A 16,673-nucleotide genomic window follows, 5' to 3' on the forward strand; every position below is an offset into this window, starting at 1 on the left:
CTTTCATTTTATGAATTATTTCCTTAATTTCTGCAGCAAAGTCAGACTAACCAACACTCTGCCTCTTTATAGCTGGCACTAAGGATTATGAAGATCTGTCCCAGGCACTCAGTTTAATTAAGGACATGATCACTCATGTAGATGCCAAGGTAAATGAGTGTGAGAAGAGGCAGCGTCTTAGAGAGATTATGTACAAAATGGAGCTGAAATCATCAGGGAAATTCAAGAATGGGCTGCTCTTCCGGAAGAATGACATGGGGCAGCGGCAGCTCCTGCTGGATGGGACACTGTTCTGGAAAGCCGCATCAGGGAGGCTGAAAGGTAAATAAAAGTGCTGAAAAGAGGGAAAATCACAACTGGAAAACAAGATTTCCATTTTGTTTATTACTGATCAATTGAGTATAAAGTCAGATGATGACCTGTTAGTTTCATAGGGTACTGGAGGAAATAGCACTTGTTCTATTCCTGACTTGTCAAATAAACAATTCTATAATGGTACACGATAAGTTCCTTATGCAGTTTGCTTATAATCTCTCTGATCCTCTGCCCAATTCAAATGGGAGGTCTTTAGATAGATGACAAGGTGTTGAGTCAAACCTTCTTAGACTCCTGTGGAAAGACATTATCTTGTGCGAGCTTCGGTTCACACTTTGAAAAATTGTCATGTCAACCTCATGACACCTTCCTTCCACAAACTAACTGACTGGTCAGAAAATCAAAACTGCTTCCGTAAGCTGAACATGTTAACAATTTTGTTGCTGAAAAGTACAAGAGGAGAGCCTCGTTGGCTCATCTCATGTAGCCAGAGATATCTGGTGCTGTGGATTTCACACAGTTCCATAAGATTTTGCTGCTAGGACAGAGACATGTTCCCTCATGAGCAGATTAGGGTTATATGTTAACCTGTGCCGCAGGAGAGCTTTTCATCTTCGGATCTCTTTGCAAATATTTTAATGTGTTCCTTTTTGTATTCCTGCAAAAAGTACATTTGATTGGGCTGTGTATGTGACCATTACAATTTTAAAGGAATGTATCTGATATTGCAATGCTGACCATATGAGAGGCCTGTTGAACAGTGTTTAGAATAGTTGTGAATAGTTAGCAAGTATTTCCACTTTTCCCACTTACTTTAAAATGTTTGCTTCTTTAAACCTAGGCTTTTCTTTGGGATGGAGGTCCATAATCATCATGCATTAGAAATAACTACATGGAGCTGCAGATAGGTGTCTAATCTATATCTGATCTTCTGATATAGGCTGTGCCTATCACTAGTGTCTGAGAGCAATAAGTATGATCAATGCCCTCTGTATTTGATGTTGTCAAAGAATTTGCTTTGGAATCCACCTGGTTGCAGAACCTGCTCCAGAATCTAAGCTTTCCTTATTTACAAAGATTGTTGTGGTAGAAATGACCCTTACATTCAGGTCATGTTTTTAAGCAATGCAGTAACAATGGCTCTGTGGGGTGATCTACTTCATTCCTCTCAATAGGCTTTAAATTTCAACCCCAACTAATTACAGTTAAATGTCAACATCCTTAATTATTTCACTGCTGATCACTTTAACAGAAACCTGCTGATCTCATCCCAGGATCCCAAACTGCCTAACATGCCTTGGTAGGGACAAAAGCCCCAGCTAATCAGCCTCTGACTTGACCCATGACAGTTAAGTGGTTTTGATTTTAGTCCTAAGTGGATCACAGGATCTGGTACAAGAGGTGAATATACTTGAGCCGCTCGATAATAGTGGCCATAAGGTAAATAAATTTAACATCCTTGTGGGGGGAAAATGCCAAAGAAACCCACCATGGCAGCATTTAATTTAAAAAAGGGGAACTACACATAAATGAGGTGAAACAGTAATAAAGTCAAACTGCCTGCAAACTGCATGGCGGCTACTTGAAAACTCCATAATGGAGGCTCAAACTAAACCTCTTACCCACCCATCCCCTGCTCCCAGACAAAAAGTAAGAGAACAAAAAAAAATGCCACTATGGGTAAACAGCAGAGTAAAAGAGGCAGTTAGAGGTAAAAAGTCATCCTTTTAAAACTGGAAGTCAAGTCCTAGAGAGGACAGTAGAAAGGAGCATAAACTCTGGCAAATGGAGTATAAAAGCGTAATAAGGTAGGCCAAGAACGAATTTGAAGAATAACTAAGGACACACAAACTATTAGCAAATTTTTTTCAAAGTACATCAGAAGCAGAAAGTTTGCCAAACGGTCAGTGGGGCACTGGACAATGGAGGTGCTAAAGGAGCACTCAAGGAAGACAATGGTGCTGCAGGGAAGCTAAATGAATCTTTCATATCGTACCAGTGCAGAGAGTATAGGAAAATCCCCACACCTGAGCATTCTTTTTAGGTGACAGATCTAAGGAACTGTCCCAGCTTGAGATGTCAGTACAGGAAGTTTTGGAACTAATTGCTCAATTCAGCAGTATAAGTCACCAGGACCAGATGGTATTCACCCAAGAGTTTTGAAGAAACTCAAATATGAAACTGAAGAACTATTAACTGTGGTATTTAACCTATTGGTTAAATCAGCCTCTGTACCAGATGACAGGCGGATAGCTAACGTGACACCAATTTTTAAACAAGGCTCCAGAGGCGATCCTGGCAATTAAAAGCCGGTAAGTCTGACTTCAGTACCAAGCAAATTGGTTGAAACTATAGTAAAGAACAGACTCATCAAACACAAAGATAAACATGGAGGAAGAGTGAACACCACTTTTGTAAAGGGAAATCATGCCTCAGCAACCTGTTAGACTTCTCTGAAGGGGTCAAGAAACATGTGGACAAGGGTGATCCAGTCAATGTAGTGTACTTGGGCTTTCAGAAAGCCTTTCACGAGGTCCCACACCAAAGGCTTGTAACCAAAATAAGCAGTCCTGGGATAAAAGGAAAGGTCCTCTCATAGATCAGTAACTGGTGAAAAGATTGGAAACAAAGGGTAGGAATAAATGGTGAGTTTTCACAATGGAGAGAGGTAAAAGGTGAGGTCCACCAAGGATCTGTACAGGGACCTGTGGTGTTCATGCCTTTTCCAGATAATTTGTGAATATGATGAACAGTGAAGTGTCAAAATTTGTAGACGATACAAAATTACTTGGATAGTTGCATCCAGAGTTAACGGTGAAGATTTACAAAGGGATCTCATAAAGCTGGATGCCTGGGCAAGAAAATGGTAGATGAAATTCAATGTTAAGTGAAAAGTAAGGAATCCCAACTATATGTACAAAATGATGGGATCTAAATTAGCAGTTACCACTCAAGAAATTGTGGAGTCATCGTGGTTGGGTTCCTGAAAACATTCGCTCAATGTGCAGCAGCAGTCAAAAAAGCTAACAATGTTAGGAACCAGTAGGAAAATGATAAATAGACAGAACTAACATAATGCCACTATATAAATCCATGGTCCACCCACACCTTGAATACTATGTACAGTTCTGGTCATCTCATCTCAAAAAAGCTATGTTAGAATTGGAAAAGGTACACAGAAGAGCAATTAAAATAATTAGGGGTATGGAACATCTTCCATGTGAGGAGAGATTAAAAAGATTGGGACTGTTCAGCTTAGAAAAGAGATAACCAAGGGGGATATGATTGAGGTCTATAAAATCATGAATGGTGTGGAGAAAGTGAATAAGGTAGTGTATTTACCCCTTTCACATAACATAAGAACTAGGGTGACATGATGAAATGAATAGGCAGGAGGTTTAAAACAAAGAAGGAAGTATTTCTTTGCACAATCCACAGTCAACGTGTGGAACTCGTTGGTAGGTGATGTTGTGAAGGCCAAAAATATAACTGGGTTAAAAAAAGAATTAGATAAATTCATGGTGGATAGGTCCATCAATGGCTATTAGTCAAGATGGTCAGGGATGCCACCCATGCTCTTGATAGCCCTGACCCTCCAACTGCCAGAAGCTAGGACTAGACAACAGGATCACTTGATAATTGCCCTGTTCTGTTCATTCCTGCTGAAGCATCTGGCACTGGCAAGTGTCAGACAGGATACTGGGCTAGACGAACCGTTGGTCTGAGCCTGTAGGCCATTCTTCTGAGGCCATTCAATACAGACCAATATAAAATAAATAACACAAGGGCTACTTTACTGCCTAGATTCATTTTAGCAAAAGCATCCATTTGTGGTTTTGTTTTAAATGGAGCTGCAGAAAATGAGAGTCCTTGCCACATAATTGAGGTCTAACTTGGTACGGAGTACACGGGGCCTTGATTATAATCCATCCAGATAGGCTGCATCACTAAGTGGCGCATCACAATGTAGAATAGTCCTGAAAGGCTTCTGGTACCAAAACATTCTCTGTAAATCATCTGTGCTGTTAGACAGTTACACTGTAGTGTTAATTCAAGTGGTTGCTTGTCTGCATCAAGTCTTTTGGCTTTAAAACCATTTCATTTTTCTCCTGTTGCCTTGGTAGATATTCTGGCTGTCCTGTTAACTGACGTACTTTTGCTGTTGCAAGAAAAGGACCAAAAATATACTTTTGCATCTGTGGTATGTATTTTTCTGCTTCATTAAAATATTCATTCACAGTATTCATGAAAGTGACTTAAAAGAAGAGTGGTGGTGGTGGTATTGATATTAAATATGTATATTATGGTAGTGATCAAGCTCCCCAATTGAGATTGAGGCCTCATTGTGCTGGGGGGCTGCACAAACATGCCTGACTGGCCTATGGAATTCAGACCCATATACCAGCTAATATGGAGAGACTGTCTCTGTGGGTTGGGAATCTGTCACCACTGGAAGTGCACGTGTCATTGTATGTAATAGAAACATAAGAGTAATGAGAACGGAGTTTTTTTCTAAACTAACGCCCCCTTGTGAGCTTCAGGGGCACCCACTTAGAGGAATCAAAAAGAGAAAATATCTGAAAAAAAAATATTAGAAAACAAACCAGGTATCTTGGGGTCACGTAAGCCAAACCTGGTTCAGCCCCAGAACTTTGTTCTTTGTATGGAACTACTAACCCAAGCAAACGCTCTAACGTTGTGGCACTGAGCACTGTTCTTCGTTCTGTTCACTGCTCCCCGTATTGCTGAGTTCTGTCCTGAGTTGTGTATGCTGGCAGCATATGAGGAAATGTGCTAGAATCCTGCTTTGAAAGGTCCCTATAAACAGTCTTTTAGAGAAGGGGAGACTCTGCTGCTCAGCTCTCTTTCAGTGTGTTAATTTGCGGCTCGATGAAGGGGGAAAAAAACCTGCCATGTCATCTGGGGAAATGGTAAACTGTGACTAGGGTAGCCTCCCAACTGCTGGCAACTGAGATTTTATTATGTAAATGTAATGAGCACTAACCCATATGTAATTACCGCAGCAATTTGGAGCACTTGTGGATTCGCTTGTTTTTCAGGGCATTTCCTAGTTCTTAGGGCAGTTTGTTAGCGAAGGACAGACGTGTACATTTGGAACTGACCAAAGTTCAGTTGTGACTGTACCAGGATTTACTAATTACAATTTTGAAAGGGGTTTTTTGTTTTAAATTATTTACTTTGTCCTGATATTGTTCAACGTATCAAGACTGGAGCTGAATTTCCCTGGCAAACCATATCACTTGATTTCAATGGGATTTAAGCATGTCCTTAATATTTTAAGCATATACCTATGATTTCTGGGTAGAGGTATTTTTCTTGAATTGAAGTTGCTGCACCTGGGCTCTTACATCATATTCATCCATTCATGATAACACACCCACTGTTTGGCTTTTATAGCACAGGAGTAGAGAGGAATATTTGCTTCTGGTCTGTTTCCCAAAACATACTCATTCAGGTTGAATGTTAAACCCAAATATAATACTTGCAAAAATACAGCTGGAGCACTTGGACAGTTGTCATTAGGAATGTTTGAGTTTCCTCCTCCACCCCTCTCTGTGGTTTGCAGCCTTTTTGTCCTGTGGGGCTGTTACTGTATTTGCAAATCTACTTCAGTAGCTCAACTCCTGCTACAGAAAACCCTAGATACCATGTGTTAGAATGCTAAAGAGCATGCAGCCTCTCGTCCCCACTCCAGATCTCTAATCCCTAGTGGAGGGTACCTTGCCTGGTGGAATATTGTCTGTCCATAGTCATGGATTGATCTGTTCTTGGCACCTTTATATTTATGGGATCTGTTTAAAATAAGCTAAATATTAATCTCCCCTAGATAAAGTAAGAGAAGGGAGGGGAGTGAATAGATCTACCTGGCTCTCCTGCATTGTCCTAGTGACCCCAGCTCATGATCTGAGCCAGCACACAGCTTGCAGGGGAGCCTGAGAACAGTTGGCAAAACTTAGTTTTCTTGATGTCACAGTTTCAGGAATCCCCTCAGGATTTATGCAGTAGAAATGGAGCATGTTCAGCAACCTGCAAAATAGCTCCTTTCTCACCTAGTGATAGGTTATCTAAGTGATGTACATTGGCTGAAATACAAAGTGTAGCTAGGGACACTAGTTACAGATATAACCCTTTTAGAAACCGTTTATCACAGAGAGTTGCTGTTAATGTTATGCAAGAAGGGTTTTACCTTTTGGACCTGGTTTCAGTTTCCTAGACCTGAAGGTGAAGCCCTGTCCCATGAGCTAACTTGCCAACTTGGCACCAGCATTACTTCCTCCTGTTCTCTCCTTTCATTTTTATATCCATCTATCGTTAGGTCCATTGATATTGGTTTTCCCCCTGTTCTGTTTTTATTACTGCCAAAAGAAGCAAAGTCCAAACTAGTTCATGCTGCCCTCCCTCATGAGGAACTCTGAAGAGCCAAAATTCACAACTCGCAAGTCTCATGTTTTTAGAATGTAGGTCCTTGAGACTCCTCTGTTGTGTGCCATGCACAGGTGCAATATAAAATGGCCTCAGCAATAAAACTGCACCGTTGCAGTTTGTCTTCATTGGTCACAGACAGACAAGAAACCCTAACCCTAAAGATGCTGTGTGATCTAGTGCTTCAGCAAAACTTAACACATAAACTTATATTTTTGTTCCGCAGGACTCTAAGCCACCAGTTATTTCATTGCAAAAGCTAATTGTAAGAGAGGTAGCTAATGAGGAGAAAGCAATGTTCTTAATTAGTGCCTCATTAAAAGGACCAGAGATGTATGAAATTCACACCAGCTCCAAAGAAGAGAGAAATTCTTGGATGGCGCACATTCGCAGAGCTGTGGAAAGGTAAATTATGACTGAAAGTTGGAGGGTTTGATTTCCTGATCGCGTGTTTGATCTCTCAGCACAGCTGAAAGTTCTGTTTGTCAGGTAAAGATAAATTTGACTGGTCCCTCAGGCTTCATTTCACATCTTTGCTAAAGTATATACTAATCATGTCAGTGTGGCTTCTCTCAAGAGGCCAGATAGATTTGACTATCTTTTAGTTTTTTGTTTTTGCTGTTGTATTTCATGCTCTTTGTAAGAGTGGAGCATGTTGCTTTGAACATGCTTACCTAAAGGAGACAGACCACAGCAGATATGAGAAGATTAGGGGTTTTATTTGTCAGTAACTTGACCTGGTCAGAAGATTCAGCCTCCCTAGGAAGTGTGTTTGCCCACTACTTGACATAACAGTAGCATTATGGATGTGAGATACAAACAGGCTGCAAGATAAAGCACCTCCCAAGCAAGGATGCAGGATTTGGGCCAAGGCTTTCAGTAGGTTATCTGTGCATAGATCAAATCAATCTCCTCTTGCCTTTCCTCATTTTATAGCTGCCCTGATGAAGAGGAAGGAACCTTCAGTGAGCTTGAAGAAGAAAGGAGACTGGCTGAAGCACGAGTTGCTAAATTAAAAGAATTTCAAGGTAATGGTTTATGCAAGCATCTAGTGAACAACTTCGTAGTATCACAAACTCTTTGTGACCCTCTTATTCTTGGTGGACACTTAATGACTAAGAATGTGATCCCATCCTGTGATAATTTCAGGCAAACTACTATTGTAGGATTGCAGGTAAATTGGGCTTTTCCTGCCGTTAAATAACACATCTAAAAAATCCCTCTCACTTTTTGTTGAGATGTGAGAAAAATGATGAGGGGTATGGAACAACTTCCATATGAGGAGAGATTAAGAAGTCTGGGACTGTTCAGGTCTATAAAATCATGACGGGTGTGGAGAAAGTGAATAGAGAAGTGTAACTAACTCCTTTCCATAATACAAGAACCAGCAGTCACCCAGTGAAATTAAAAGGCAGCAGTTTTAAACTAACATAAGGAAGCATAGGTGCTGACTCGTTGGGTGCTCCAGGGCTGGAGCACCCATGGGGAAAGATTAGTGGGTGCTCTGCACCCACCAGCAGCCAAGCTCCCCCCTTCTTCTGCCCTGCCCCCGCAGCGTGCTGCGTCTCCGCTCCTCCCTGCTCCCTCCCAGCGCTTCCCGGGAGCGGGGACTCGGAGCGCTCAGGAGAGGAGGCAGGGAAGTGGTGGATGAGGGCGGGAAGTGGGCAGGGCTGGGGTGGGAAAAGGTAGGGTGGGGCGGGGACCTTGGGGAAGGGGTGGAATGGGGGTGGGGTGAAGGCAGTGCAGGGATGGGAAGAGGCAGGGCTAGGGGTGGGTGCGGGATTGAGCACCCATCGAGGACAGGGGAAGTCAGTGCTTATGTAAGGAAGTACTTCTTCATACAACACACTTGTGGAACTCATTGCCTGGGGATGTTGTGAAGGCCAAAAGTACAACTGGGTTCAAAAAAGAATTAGATAAATTCAGGGAGGATAGCCAAGATGGTCAGGGATGCAAACCCATGCTCTGAGGGTCCCTAGACTTCTGACTGCCAGAAGCTAGGACTGGGCAGTGGGATGGATCACTCACTAAATGCCCTGTTCTGTTAATTTTCTCTGAAGCATCTGGCACTGGGAACTGTCCGAGATAGGATACTGAGCTTGATGGACCATTGGTGTGACCCAGTATGGCCATTTTTATCTGCTTCCTTTTCTGCCATTTGGCTCTTTCTGGCCACTTATAATAGTAAGAGCTTCAAACAAACAGAAGAAATACAAAATAAATCAATATGATTTTCTGAAATTAGCATTATGCTTCTGATACTGATTTTACAAACAGCTTTGTAGGGTTTAAATTAGTTTGTTTTTTCCCCTAGACCGCCTGAGCATGAAAGATGATCTGATTTTGCAAAGTCTAAATGAGAAACAACAAATTTATATAGAAATGTCTGAAATGAATGGGTTTGAAGATCTTTCCCAAGGATCCCGATCCAGACTGCTCTTCAGGGGGGAGACATCAGAGAATCTGCAAGGAGAGGTGATCCTGAAATCTGCAGTGACAGAAAGTAAGTGCAAAACAAGAACGTGTGGGTGTGGGTAGAGAGATACAGCAGCAGATAATATACGTCCTGTATATAAAGAGAGAGAGGCTATGGGTTTTAATGCTATCTAAAAAGTTAGTACTTGGATAGTGCTGTTCAGACTCTTAATTCTCAGAGCCCTCCTGTGAAATGGGTAATGTGGACATTCCCTACAAGTTGGAACAATATTTTTTAAATATTTGAAAGATCAAATTATGGAACGTAGACATGAGTCTGTTCAGATGTGTGGCTAGTGAGTGCCCTGACAGCATGCCAGCGTGTACTGAAATACCATGCAAGGGTCCCAAATTAAGGGAGGTTGGGCTGCCTGTGAGAGCAATGGTGGCATGAGCACAGATAACAAACATCACCTTAATTGGTGACTGATGTGTGAAGAGTTATTGATTTAGCCTTCTGAAAGCCCATCCAGACTTGCCTAATGACCTGAGTCCCCATTTGAAGATGAGGCGTCATCTTCACACGCACCTTTTCGTTTCAGAGTATGAGGTAAGGGAAAGCACGTCTGTGCTGTAAAGAGGCTCAGTCTGATCCCTCTTAAATGCATGTCAGAGTTTTGAATGGTTGTATACGTAACATAATAGCATGATGCCAACGCCTCATTGTATGGACATGACTCCTTAAAATGACCTGTGCTCCTCTTCCCTAGTTGAGAATCTCCAGAACCTGATCTTCACACAGTTAGCCAATGTGACGTGTCATTCTGAAGACAGCTGTGGGTTGGGGCTACCCAGGAGAGCGGAGACCTTTGGGGGATATGACAGCACCACCACAGTGCCAAACAAAAGTAAGACATTGGGCCTTCGGGGCTCCAGTGCAGGACTGCAGACCCAGTGTGTCAATGAGAGGAGCTGGCATTCTGGTCACCTTGCTAATCTTTTCGGTGAAAGCCCAGGATGTCAGCTGTTCTCCAGCACAGTCTTTCTGGTACTAGCCCCATAGGCTATGATGGCTGTTGAAATTGCTGACATGGATGGTAAGATGGCTTGGTGTTGGTAACCGTGATGCGGCCATTCCATGGTTGGTGGCTTATGCACATTTCTGACTGTCAGATCACTGATCTTAAGGTGATTGAGTAAAGCTTGTGATAGGCATGACCTGGACGGAATCCTTAAGGTCATGTTTTACAAACATTGCAAGTTCATATTTAGGGTGATGGCTTGCAGACACAAGGATGTATCTGTTGCTGTTTGATCAGTGGCCTTCACTCTCCAGGTGTATTTCTTGCAGTGCAAGGATGTTGATGTTTTAAGTCTGCAGAATTGTTCTGATGTAATTGCACTTTGCGATGGATAGGTCCTATTATTGAGCTGTATAATTTGCAGCGATGTGTCTATTGGAAGGAAGGTTTGGCCCAGACATGTGCAGTTATTGTCTTTGCTTTGCTTTTCTGTCTGGGAGGACCCTTAATCATTTGGTTACTGATTTGATGACATTCATTGCGTTTTTGCATGTAATGGGATACCGTGTGAAGGTTGTCATCTCCGCCCCCATGCCATCCTACCATCCACATGAGCAGTTTCAATAGCTACCATAGCCTATGGGGCTATAACAGGAACGACCATCCTGGGCTTTCACTGAAGACCAGGACCTCTTTTTATGATGCCAAAGATTGTGGCACATTCAGGTCAGCCTGATGGAGGAAGTGCTACACTCTTGACCTTTGTTTTGTGTCACATAATATTAGCGGCCATATGTTGTATACAAGGTCAGTTCTCAATTACTTTCCCAACAGCCAACACCGTCTGGCTGTGATTTGTGTAGGCCTACAAGTTCCTCTAATTTGATTCCCTCTTGAAAAACCACTAGAATTTACAGTCTGCTGATTGGTCCTGCTATGAGGCGATCTTAGAGGGATTGATAAACTGGATTTCCCACCACCCCCTGCATCTGGCTCATTACCACCACTTTATAGGCCTACTAATATTGGCCACCAAATCAAGCATTGCAAGAGGCTTCAGAAAAGCATTCACTCCTTGCTCGACAGAAGAGAGCGAGGCACTCTTCCAGCAACATCAAGCCAACAAAAGCCTCAAAATTGCAATGGCATTGAGTCTTTGAATGCAGTAAGAAGGAAAAGGTTCTGCGAAACCGTGACGGCTCTTGACGTCATGAGGTCCAGCCACAAAGCCTGGAAGCTCCTCTGTCTTTTAGGCCATCTGGCTCCAGCAGCTTACAAACCATCTCAAGTAAGTGCAGATGCCATCACTGCAGTTAACTGTCAACTTCCGTGTGCCGATGGATAAAAACATAAGGTGGCAAGTTCACAAACAACTTTACTGCACATTTAAAGCAGTGCCAGTTGTCTTCATTCCTTTCCGCCTTCTACACAGTGGATGACATGGACAAGGGCCTCTCCAACACTAAGTCCGGGAATGCATCAGGAATGAACGGAATATTTCCAGAATTCCTGAAGAACCTTGGCCCGAAGGCAAGAATGTGTCTGGCAGACTTCTTCCGTAACAGCTGCTCTTCTGGTTGAATACTTATAGCCACTTTGAAGCCCGGAAAAGAGGCCACTGACAAAAAAAAGTTACCAGCCCATCTCCCTCCTGAGCTGTTGCTATAAACTGTTGAGTGGCTCCCACTTCAGAGGTTATAGCCAGTAGTGGAGCATTTGGTTTCCAAAGAGAGAGCCAGATTTAGAACCAGTCGCAGCTGCTGTGACCGGGCGCTGGCCTTAACCAGTTACATAGAATCCGGCTACTAGCGAAAATAAAAAAAAGTGGCAGCATTTATTAACCTTCCTTCCACATACAATACTGTGTGGTGAAAAGGTCTCCTGCTGAAGTTTAGTTTTCCTGTGCCAATCAACCATCACACTTATCACAGAGATGCTGAGTAACAGAAGATTTACCATACACTTTGGTGACTCTACTAGTAAATTATGGAGATTGAACAACAGCCTCCCAGAGGGATTGGTTTTTGTGCCTGCACTGTTTAATATCTGTACCAGCAACATTCTGGTAACATCGTCCCATAAATTCATGTGTGCAGTTGATATTGCATTAGCAATGCAAGTGTCCTCTCTGAAGGCCATAGAAAAAGGGATGAACAATGACCTCTGGACACTTGAGACGTATTTCAGAGCTTGGCAACTGAAACCCAACACTTGGAAAAACACTCGTCTTTGCCTTCCACTTGAACAACCATGAGGCCAGAGTGCCACTGAAAGTCGACTTTTGTGGTCTGCCTTTATCACATGACCACAATCCGTGGTCCCTTGGCGTTGCCTTCAGTTGGACGCCAAGCTATCGCCAACACCGAAAGAAAATAAAGACAAGGGTTGGCACCGTTCAGAAGCTCACTAGCACATCCTGGGGATGTGATACGCACATACTTGGAACATACCTGGTGCCCCTTCCCCGCCATCTTTTATCTACAGGAGCTGTTTTACCTGCCTGTTAAAGGTACACCAGACCCTCGCTAGAACGTGTGTCTATATAGCACGAATTCACACATAATGCGGTTGCGGCCATGGATCCCAAATTTAATTAATTACAATTCATTTGAACGTGGTCCCTGCTATAACGCGGTCCCTGTGTTCACGCAGTACCGCGCATGGATCCCAAATCCCGCGTTCTAGCGAGGGTCCGGTGTAGTTTGTGTGATGCAAAAAGAGCACACTGTAGATACTCTCCTTACGAGACTTGGTTTTCAGTTCCTCCCCAATCCACCACAGTAATTGGTTCAGGTAAGATGTATGTAGCAATAGATATCAGAGGGTCTGTTTTAGTAACCACTGATGTTTTCAGTCTTTGCCTTGTTGCTGGTTGTGTGTTAATATGTACACAGGCTATTTTAATTCACTGTCACTATTTCCCTTACTCGGTCCTCTTCGGGTCTCTCACAACTCTCAGATGGACCTGACTCTCCCTGTTCGCTACTTTCATACATATTTTTAAATCAACAAATTGCAAATCTATACAAACTTCCAACCCCAGAGTTGTTCTGCTTTTGCCCATTAAATTGTTTCAATTTCTACATTTTTCCTAATAGAAAGTACCCAGTGTTGCACAAATCATCTCTGTGTATGTTGACTGGGTTACTTGCTTTTTCAGATGGTAGTTTTAAGACGACGGTCTGTGGTAGTGACCAGAGGCTGAGAGACCGCAGAGGTGCTGTAATAAGTTCAGATGTGCAGCTCCAAGACCTTCCTCCTGATGCAGAAGAAGGACCTCACACTGTACGTTAGTCTTCACTCTTCCTTGTAAATGCATATCCTGGTAGTCCTAGACAAAGATGGTGGAGTCAGAGGATAAGTCACTGAAAAACAGAAGTCCCAAAAGTTGACGTTGTCAGCTCCTTAGCAGAGTCCTACCTCGTGTTAAATAAGTTGGTTCCATTAAGACTACCGTTCTTCAAGGTTGAACTAGTGGTTTGTAGTTTTACATTTGAAGTGCAAGAATCTACATGTACTTACTTTGGCAACTTTTACATTTGTAGTGCTTGTCCATTCTGTACTGTATGTACTGTTTACATGTTTTTAATGATTGTGCATCTATTTCAACCTGGCATTTGACTAAAATATTTCCCATGTCCCTCCTCAGTGTGAGAGCCCTTGGGGAAATTGCCTTTAATTAAGGCCATCTAGGTAATGCCACACAATGACGTATCAGGAGATGTGTGTCTTAATGGTCCCACTCCCTTTACTTTATTTTTTCTTCAAATTAATGTACGTAGCACTAAAATGATTTGAGGTGTTTCATAGAATAGAACCTAATGTGACTCATTGCTTTAAATTGGATTCTTATCAGCATTAGTCATCCATTTCGAAATGAATTTTTTAAAAAAAAGAAAATTCTCTTTTGATACTTGAGAAATAAATTTATTGGACTATTTCTCTATGGTACTTTACTATTTACTTGTATTGAAGGAATATGGTCTTCTAGGTCTGCAAACACTTGCAATGCTTTAAATGGATCTGACACTGCACAACTGAAATAGGGCTAATCAAATGTTCTCTATTGAAATGATGGTTGTAAAACTCCCATCTAAATATGCCTGCTCCCATTGTAAAGCTGAGAGAGTGACGACAAAGCAGCCTATGTGCACTGACGCTGAGAAGAGCTCTGGGCTCTTATCTACAGTATGCTCTAGGACATCTGTTGCTTGTCTTTTTCCAGAGTGATGTAATGAGACTGGATTACAACAGCAGTTTCCAGCCCCTCCTGGAATCTGAGGTACTAGAATATGCTATGTTTGTGATTTAAAACCGTGTAAGGAGGAGTGACGTCTGACTCCATAGTATACAAAAGAAAATATAGCATTTTAATGTCCATAGACTCAGAAACTTGTCAACAACCTGGACCTTGCAGTTAGTTACTTGGCTATAATAAATGCAGAGAATAAAATCCAATTTGAAAGCGAAGTTGAGTTTTAGGTATAGTGAGCTAACTACTTCCCATTCACTTTCATTCTCAGTCCACTAAGGTGAAACTGAATCTCTGAGAGATGGTTCAGGCACCTGTGTATGTGTCATAGCTCCATGCTGCTGTGTTGGAGGAAACCAGCATCGAGCCCTTAAACGGAGGAAAGCCTAACACAAGGATTGCTGCCCAGAATCCCAGTGTGGTGTTAGTGGGCACTGATACTCTAGCTGGACAACAGATTAGTACTGCCCAAATGAATGTTGCCACCATAACCTCCCCAGAATATAATGCCTTTCTCTTTCCTCAGCTTGTCCAACGGATACAGAGGTTGTCACAGTTGCTCCTCAGCCTTCAGGTAAAACGCTTCTCTCCAAGAGATTCGTTTAAAGCTGTACTAATCAGTCTGCTGAAATGTAGGTAGTAATGGTCGTTTTAATACAGCACTGGAAACAACAGAATTCCTGCGTAGGCTGGGGAGGCTGCAGGATTTGTCTGAGACTTGGGTGCCAGCCTAACCAATACTATGCCCAGTATTTCAGAGGAAGCCTAGCCCACTGTGCCTTTATAGAATGAAATCCTTCGCTCCTTCTGATCTAACTAGCTCCCATCTTTCTACCTCTCTGAGCTCCAGTTGGTTTCCTTACTGCGGAGATACACTGTACTTCCCACGATGACTCTCTAGAATACACACACCACGTCTATGTGGATGTGTATAGATAATCCTGTCAGATACAGACTGATAATTAGGTTCAAAGGATGGATCATTTTGAATGATGCAAGTTAGTTTTTTTGGCTCAAGGTCACATGTTAGTACCAAGTTAATGGTAACCACAGGTTCCAAGTGGGAATTTAGCCCTCTTGTGCTGAGGGGAATGGGTTGGGTAACCTAATAGGTCTCTTTACCGTCTGAGATTTATACACTGGTAGACAATGCGACCTCACTTCTCCTGTATTTTTCAAGCCCATGTGTCTTATGACTGAGCTGTGTTTGTTTTTTCCAGGCAGTGATATCACAGCAGGACAGTTACATTGAAATCCAGCGAGCCACCATCATAGATCGGGAGAAGCAGTATCGGCTGCAGTCCACACGTGGGAACCTGCTGCTAGAGCAGGAGAAGCAACGCAACTTTGAGAAGCAGAGAGAAGAACTGGCCAATGTGCAGAAGCTTCAGAACCAGCTGAAAGTGGAACAGCAGCGTTGGGAACGGGAGAGGGACCGGCAGCAGAGGGAATTTGAAAGTATAGAGGCACGGTTGCAGGAGCGAGAAGAGGAAACTCGGCAGCTGAAGGATCGCTTGAACCAGGAGAGGGAGGAGCTGGAGAGACAACGAGAGGCCTATCAGCATGACCTGGAGAGGCTACGGGAAGCACAGAGAGCAGTTGAGAAAGAGAGAGAGCGTGTGGAGCAGCTAAAGAAGCTGAAAAAACAGAATACGGTGTCGGGCGCGTTCTCCCCAGAAATGGGACAGGCAAGGACTGAGTTGTCTTGTAGCTGGATGCTTGATTTCTAACTGCCACCTTCACATAGACTTCTAAATGGAAGTCTCACTTCTTTACAGTAGTTGCTACATCTTAACCATGTAACTTTCCCTGGGACACAGCTGCCTCTTGCAGGGTTTGTCATTGCACCTTCCTCTGAAAAAGCAGGTACTGGCCACTCTTGGAGACAAGGCAGCTCCACTGGTTCAGCCCCTCTCCAGGGGGAGGAATCCAGCCACAACAGGCAGCGTTGAAATGACAGGGCTGTAAAATAGGTGACCAAGCTCCCTTACCATTTAGAAGTGTAACAGGCCTGGATACCCCGGGCAGAGTTGCAGGTGATAGTATCTCAGCCCAGACACTTCTTAAAGCGTTAAAACTCCATTTAGTTTTCAATGCCTATTTGAGCCCAGAGCACGTCTGCCTGCTGGATGCCTGTGGGCACAGGTGAGGTTCTTAGCCTGATTGTAACACAGGTGTGTGCTGTACTTCCCCATTCTTAGTGCAGGCCTCTGATCTCCTATCAC

The 16,673-nt window shown here is 43.0% G+C and overlaps 1 protein-coding gene across 4 annotated transcripts in view; it reads left to right on the forward strand.

Moving 5' to 3' along the window:
• ARHGEF18 (Rho/Rac guanine nucleotide exchange factor 18) overlaps nt 1–16,673 on the forward strand; it is a 48,873-nt gene that overhangs the window by 23,218 nt on the left and 8,982 nt on the right. For all 4 annotated transcript variants that reach the window (XM_039515381.1, XM_039515382.1, XM_039515383.1 and 1 more), the window contains 10 exons: nt 73–321; nt 4,440–4,516; nt 6,986–7,164; nt 7,696–7,787; nt 9,074–9,262; nt 9,945–10,082; nt 13,357–13,481; nt 14,422–14,478; nt 14,975–15,022; nt 15,669–16,136. In XM_039515381.1, coding sequence (XP_039371315.1) covers nt 73–321; nt 4,440–4,516; nt 6,986–7,164; nt 7,696–7,787; nt 9,074–9,262; nt 9,945–10,082; nt 13,357–13,481; nt 14,422–14,478; nt 14,975–15,022; nt 15,669–16,136 — 1,622 coding nt within the window. The remainder of the gene's footprint in view (nt 1–72; nt 322–4,439; nt 4,517–6,985; nt 7,165–7,695; nt 7,788–9,073; nt 9,263–9,944; nt 10,083–13,356; nt 13,482–14,421; nt 14,479–14,974; nt 15,023–15,668; nt 16,137–16,673) is intronic.

Source organism: Mauremys reevesii, linkage group 26 (assembly GCF_016161935.1).
Source record: "Mauremys reevesii isolate NIE-2019 linkage group 26, ASM1616193v1, whole genome shotgun sequence".
NCBI classification, from domain to species: domain Eukaryota; kingdom Metazoa; phylum Chordata; order Testudines; family Geoemydidae; genus Mauremys; species Mauremys reevesii.